The sequence below is a fragment of the Diceros bicornis genome, chromosome 37 (genome assembly GCF_020826845.1).
Source record: "Diceros bicornis minor isolate mBicDic1 chromosome 37, mDicBic1.mat.cur, whole genome shotgun sequence".
NCBI lineage: Eukaryota > Metazoa > Chordata > Mammalia > Perissodactyla > Rhinocerotidae > Diceros > Diceros bicornis.
In genome coordinates this window covers 6,219,499-6,226,380 of record NC_080776.1, presented here as the reverse complement: position 1 = coordinate 6,226,380, position 6,882 = coordinate 6,219,499, and the positions used below count along the sequence as shown (strand labels likewise).

The window sequence follows — 6,882 nt, the reverse complement described above, 5'->3', positions numbered from 1 at the left end:
ACAAGACACTACAGGCTCTTAAGGTCGAAAGTCCAAAGGTCACTTAGTCAATGGCCTCCCCTCTAACAGGACTGAAAGAGATTAAGAACAGGATAAAAGCTAAAGGTTTTCAGGAAAACCAGCCCACTTTCGTCTAAATGTAACCCTCAGGGTCAAGAAGTTATTTCTTATCAGGGATAAGATTTTTTTCAATAGGCAAGGGATTTGGCTAGGGAGGGGTATTGTCTGTAATGTGTGTTTTACTCCTAAAGGAAACCCATTTTTCACTTGGAAAAAAATTGCCTTTTAAAACTTATCCCTTAAATTGTTTTAATTTCAATCCTCTTTAGATGACTGGATCTGATAAATTCTTTTTGTGCTTAACCATAATCTTCAGCTCAAGTGAAGACAGTTCAATTCAGATTTCTGTAATTTCTCATTCTCATTAACTTCTCCAAGAACAAAACATCCAAATAACACCCCCACTCCCAATATACACAAATATATGTGCTCCTTCTTGTTAATGAAATTTAACTTGTCTTAAATTTTGGAAAAATCCTATTGCTATGGCAATTCCAAGAAAAAACAAGGCACAGTCCTAGATGCAGATTTGTTCTCTCTCCACCACATACATGCCATCACACAAATACTAGGTTGGGTAAGGAGTTACTGGTATAGAAGAAAGATCCACTACTGTGTTAAAGGCAAACTTCCTCTTAGAAAAATGAGGAAATGAAGACACCTTGTGTATGCTGCAGCCACTTGGGAGCAAGCCCTTGGAACAAAATAAGCAGGTGATACAAATCAAAAAGAATAAAGAAATACCACCTTATAATCAATTTTTTAAAAACAATTTTATTGAGGTATAATTTACATACCATAAAATCCTCCCATTTTAAGTGTACAACTCAATGATTTTTAGTAACTTTACCAGGTTGTGCAGCCACCACCACAATCTAGTTTAGAACATTTATTTCCATCACCCCAGGAAGATTTCTTGTGCCCATTTACAGTTAAGTCCTGTTCCCAGCCCCAGGCACCTGGGAATCTACTTTTTGTCTCTTTTGTCATGTTTCCCTCTCCAAATAAAGATAAGAAAAAGAAATCCAAGGATATTTCCTACAAGTAAAAGGCTACTGTTTACTTAGGAACCCACTCTGCCAAATAGTCTTCAGGATTCTTGGACACTAGGCAAGCCAGTTGAGTCGGAACAGAGTCATCGTGGTCTTTAAGATTTAATTCTCTCTGCAGGTCGAGAAAATAGTCTTACACAGTTACAAGGAATTTTGATAATGAAAGAATACTGTCGCAAGCCTTCTCATCTTAACTAAGAAAATGTTTCCATCTCCACACTTTGAAAAAACTTTCAAGTAAGAGGGTAAACTTCGAAGCATTCCTAAGAAATTCAGTCAAATATTATTATCTTTTTGCTTATGAGACACTAGAGATATAACATTTCCTTAAATTATATTTCAATGAGATTGAAATATAAAAGTTTCTTCTGAAATGTAAGGTGAGCTTTTTTCCTCCAAGTTCTCATAGGTATTTATCCTAATGTATTTTGAGTACAGTAAATATATCAAACTTTCATGTTTTTGGTTGGGAAAATACTTTTGTAACCACTTATTTCCTTCCCCCAGAATCTATGTATTTGAAGAAAGCTTTAGCTCCAGGTTTATCTTGCTTACATCCTGATTTCCAGGTATCCTTGCCTGTGGAAGGAACACTCAGCTTCCCAGAAATTTACTAAGAATTTTACAAGGGGCCCTTTTATATGTGAAAGAGAAAACTGTTTTGTCAAGCGAGGATGAGAAATTTAAAAAAAACTGTAACCCAGACGGGACTCTAAATTTGGGGAAATCCGTGGCACTCTTTCAACTTGAAATGTTGCTCACAAAGATTCCTCAAGAAGTTATTTTACACTGCATGTAGGAAACTGATATTTGCTGTGGGTTTTTTTTGTTTGTTTGTTTTAATTCCCTGCATTAATAAAAACACATGTTAGTTTTGTATCTTTAATGTGTCAGGCATTTTATAGACTCTAGAGTTCGAATTACCCCAGGGCAGTTACTGAAGGTGGAACTTTTGGAGAAAAGCACTTGCAGAAATAAACATTTTGCTAGTAGCTTTCGTAAGTTCTCGAAGCAAACAGGAGGTCTGCCCTACTAACATAAATCGAAGGCAAAGCTTTGAGTTTGCTTCTCTCAGGAGTTACTGAAGAAAGTTGTGGACTCCTTTTAAATATCTTTAAAAGCAAGTGTGACTTGTGTTTGCCTGAAAAAAGGCTAATGTGACGAGTTGCTAAATGCTAGAGACTTCTCATATTCCCTTTCGACCTTCTGAGTTTAGAGGGAAAGCGGGAGAAATCTTAAATGGGAACTTTACACGTTCTTGGAGTTAGTAACGATTGAAATATTAAAAATCTGGCAGCGGGGCTGGGGGAGGGGGATTCTGTGATGAAACTGATGTCTACCAAAAAAAATGCCAAATAAACGCAAGAAAGGGGCTGCAGGAAGGCAAGACTGTATACGGTCTGTCTCAGTTTTTAGTGAGTCACACAGGATCTCTGCATTGTGTGTAACGGGCATGGTGAACAGGGACAACGACTTGAAGATCTTTCTCTCTCCACGGACTGTCCAACTTCCCAGTTTCCCAGTCCACGACTGACTTCACTTTCAGTGGAAATAGACGTCCCATTCCCAGGAAAGGAAGACTTTCCTGCATGTTCAAAAAAGCAAACTGCCGCTCTGTCCTTTCAAGAGAAACCCCAGAAACCCCGTTCTCTGAACTTTCCCCAGATCCGCCAAGCGCCCCGCAGAACTCCTGGTATTTAGTAGAAGCTCATTAAAGGTTGGTTTTTCTCCTCTGCCCCCCAGCTAGCACTTCCTCAGAACCGGGCAGGTACAGCGTGTAGAAGGAGAAAAGTCTGGAACAGGGAGCTGTGAAGGCAAAGAAAGTGAGTCCCAAGTCAGTGCACATTGGACCAAAGAGAGGGAATGGGAGAAAAGCCAGCCCCGCCCCGGGACTGCCAAGTCTACATTCCTACAGCTGCAAGGTGGTGGCTCCTTTATGGTTTTCCTTCCCCCAAAATACACTCCAGTGAGCTGAGATTTTTGTTGAGATGACGCAATGTCCTCAAACCCCCCTCCACCTCAAGAAAAAAGAAAAGGGAGCGGGGGGAGGAGGGGAAGACTTGCAACCCCTTCGCTTCGCCCAACTGCAGCCCCTCCCTTTCCTCCCAGTCTACCCCTTTCCAGCCGCTTCCCATCCCTCCGCCCTCAGCCCCCAAAAAGTTTGACGACCGCAAAGGAAACCGAAAAAAAAGTGGTCTTGCCCCGGTCCTGGCGGGCGATCAGCATCTCTTTTGTTCGCGGCGAACCCGCAGTCCCCCTGACGTCACCCGGGGCCCGGCCAATCGGCGCGCGGGCGGCGGCGGCGGGAGGAGGTGGGGGCCGGGCCGGCGCCCCCCCCCCCGGCGCCCGGCCTCGCGGGGGGCGGGAGGGGACCGGCCCATATAAACCGCGGCCCTCGGGGCTCGGCCGCCCGCGCCGGCTGCGCTGTGCAGGGGGGGAGAGGGAGCCCCGGGCGCGAGCGAGGAGGGGACGTGCAGCCACGACTTCTCTCGTCCTCTCCTTCCCCTCTGTCCCTCTGCGCGGCCCCGGCCCCATCCTCCGGCCCCTGCCCTCTCCGAGCCACTGGAAGGGACTCCTCCCGCAGGTTGCGAAGGGAACCCAACTTGGTGGCAACTTGCCTCTTGGTGAGGGCGTCTCTCCCTGCACCGTCTCAAGATGCTCAGGGGTCCGGGGCCCCGGCTGCTGCTGCTGGCCGTGCTGTCCCTGGGGACGGCGGTGCCCTCCACCGGAGCCGCGAAGAGCAGGAGGCAGGCTCAGCAAATCGTTCAGCCCCCGTCCCCGGTGGCTGTCAGCCAAACCAAGCGTGAGTACCGAGCGCGGGCTGAAACGGGCTGTGGCACGGAGGGGACCGTAGAGGCGACCAAAGTTGTGGCTGAAGTTTGCGCGCGCGCGTGTGTGGAGTGTGTGCACGCCTTCAGGAGAGAAATCGGCTGTGGATACAAAAGGCTCTTGGTTTGAGCCGGCTGGTTCTGAATGCATTGGAGGACAGGGGCTCTGCGATGTCCTGCAGGGCTCTCATCAGCTACACGTTCAGGTCGTCCTCCTGTGATTCATCAAAACTTGCCTTTAAAGCGAAAAATGCTGTATGCCTTTGAATTTTCCAATTGGAATCAGCGTGGTCCTTATGCTTCTTATTTTCTTTGTTACTAAATAACTGGTCAAATATTTTCAAAACCAGGGAAGAGGGTAGCTAGATAGCTATGTGGTTCCTAAGTAGCTTGAAAGAGATGTAATTGGTTCAGATTGTTCAGGGGCCCCTCAGGATACTTCTCCAAGAACAGAGATTGGAATTCCTCTTCCAGTTTTTTGAAGACACACCCTCCCTATGCCTTGGCTAAAGGAAACTGCTTCAAGTTGTCCTTTAAAGAGCACTGAAGTTCCTTGCATGTTTTAAGATGTAATTCCAGTTAACTGCTTTTCAAAATGTTCCACTCCTTTGATGTAGACCCCTGGCCAGATGGAAGTGACATCATTGTATAACATTTAGCTAAGTTAAACCGGGGAAAAAAAAGGAATACCTAAATGTGTACGTGTACAAGTTGTGGTTAACTCTTTAGATAGCTTGTTTCTATATCTATATACTAGTGGAATATTACTTTTAATTCTCCTGGTGCTCTATGATTAACTTATTTTTCTGTTTGTTGCTTAGGCTCATCAATTTAATTGTACAAGCAAATTCCATAATTTGGAAAAAGGGGGAATGCAAATGTAATATGATTTTCCTTCAATTATTTACAGCTGGTTGTTACGACAATGGGAAACACTATCAGATAAACCAACAGTGGGAGCGCACCTACCTGGGCAATGCCTTGGTTTGTACCTGTTACGGAGGGAGCCGAGGCTTTAACTGCGAGAGTAAACCGGAGCGTAAGTGGTGGCGAGCCTGGTAGTTAGTATCTTTTAATAGATGGAGAAGTGGTGCTTATTAATTAAACTTAACATTAGTAGTAAAAATGCATACACCATTTTCCCAGTAGAATTGTATGTCATTTCCTCTTTAAAAGTGTTTAATAACTGCTTATATTTGCTTTTCACATGTTCCTTTTACCTTTAAAACAAAAGAATAAATGTATCCCAAAGTAGTTCCTAGAGTCTTCTTTTTGTTTTACTCTCCCAAAATTTTTGTTGAGAAAATGAAAGATTTTGTGTGTTCTCCTTCAAAAAAATTGCTTATAAAATTTTAATTATTAGAAAGTAATCTCAAATCTTAAACTGTAAGATTCTGAGCCAGAAAACACTTTGGGTACTCTATTGTAAAGTGACTTGTCACACAAAACCACTAACCACTTCAAAGTTCTCATTCCTTTATGACCATTGATGTGTTTCTTGTAAATTATAGCACATCCTGCGGAGAAGCCCTGAGGAGGCTAAAATGGAAAGAGTAGGATTAGCAAGTGACCAGGCTTGGTGGGAGGTGGGGCTCTTCAAACTGTTTGCTTTTTGTGTGGACCTTCGTTTGACTTTCTGAGTCAGAGACCAGAATCTGAACCATAATCTAGACCATAATCTAGCCTGTCCGAAGGGAGTATGTTATATGGCTTTTTTCTAAGGGCCTGAGAATCCTATACAGTAGAAATTAATGTACAGATAATTAGAGAACTTGTCAAAGCTCAAAAACTAAGGCTTTATTAGAGCCTAGGATAATATCCAGAACTCTCACTTCAATTTTTTATAACTTTCCGTTGTCCCATACTACTCCTGGAATGGAAAAGTGGGTTTTCCTTTGGATGGGATTAGTGGAATAGGATAACTTGTACGTATGTGAGGCTCACATGGACTTGCCTTCTCCCCTCAGCTGAAGAGACTTGCTTTGACAAGTACACTGGAAACACCTACCGGGTGGGCGACACTTATGAGCGCCCGAAAGACTCCATGATCTGGGACTGTACCTGCATCGGGGCTGGGCGAGGGAGAATCAGCTGCACCATTGCAAGTAAGAAAGACGTTCTGTGAAACGACACTGAGATGCCATAAATGGGGATTTCTCTATTACCGTCCCTGTCACTTTCTATTATCCGTGACTGGATATTCCTAACTTTGGGTGGCCAGATACTCAACGTGGTCACCCAGCTGGTTCCTGTGTTTCTGGCAGATGGCTCTGAGCACAGGTGGAATCAGTGTTTAGTCTGTGTGGATTTATGAGTGTGTGTGTATGTACATAGTGTAACCAAGTGGATCTCCTGGGTTCCATTCCAGTAAGACGTGCTTAGAGGAGCTGCCCATTTTACATTACCTGGGCATCAAGCCAGGGTGATCATGTGGTTATCTGCAGTGATTGGGAAGATGGTTATGAAGAGTGACTTCGCCCTTGTGTGGTCTGCTCTTCTTGTTTGCAATGCAGAGACCTCTTGCATCTCACAGAAACGGTGGGGTTTCATTGTGACCAATAGTTTATACCTGGAAGCAGATCTCGCTATTCCCGGAGATAATATGGAATAATTAGCCTAATAGTGTTTCCAAGGTACTTTGGGGACTGGCTTGACTCTCATCAGTTCTAGTTGAGCTAAGGCAACCTATCCAGTATGATTGGCTGGGTTACCAATAGATTCTTTTAACATAGCATTTAGTTTTTTAAATAGATCCTTTAAGTATAAGTCACTTTAAAGGCTTCTATCCAAAAGAATGAATCAGTCCCTTGTGAATAGGCCCGATCAGTTTTTCCCATGCTTAATGTTAGGGTTCATCCAAGTTCATTGGCAAATCTTAAGAGTCAGTGGTCCATAATGTTTACAATCTAGTGGACAGCTCAGCCTTGGCACGTGCCATTGTT

General features: G+C 43.9%; 1 protein-coding gene across 2 annotated transcripts in view; it reads left to right on the top strand.

Annotated features, from left to right (window-relative positions):
- The first annotated feature begins 3,545 nt into the window (after window positions 1-3,545).
- FN1 (fibronectin 1) overlaps window positions 3,546-6,882 on the top strand; it is a 66,505-nt gene continuing 63,168 nt past the window's right edge. For both annotated transcript variants that reach the window (XM_058532954.1, XM_058532953.1), the window contains exons 1-3: window positions 3,546-3,915; window positions 4,851-4,979; window positions 5,908-6,045. In XM_058532954.1, the coding sequence (XP_058388937.1) occupies window positions 3,768-3,915; window positions 4,851-4,979; window positions 5,908-6,045 (415 nt within the window). In that variant the 5' untranslated portion in view covers window positions 3,546-3,767. The remainder of the gene's footprint in view (window positions 3,916-4,850; window positions 4,980-5,907; window positions 6,046-6,882) is intronic.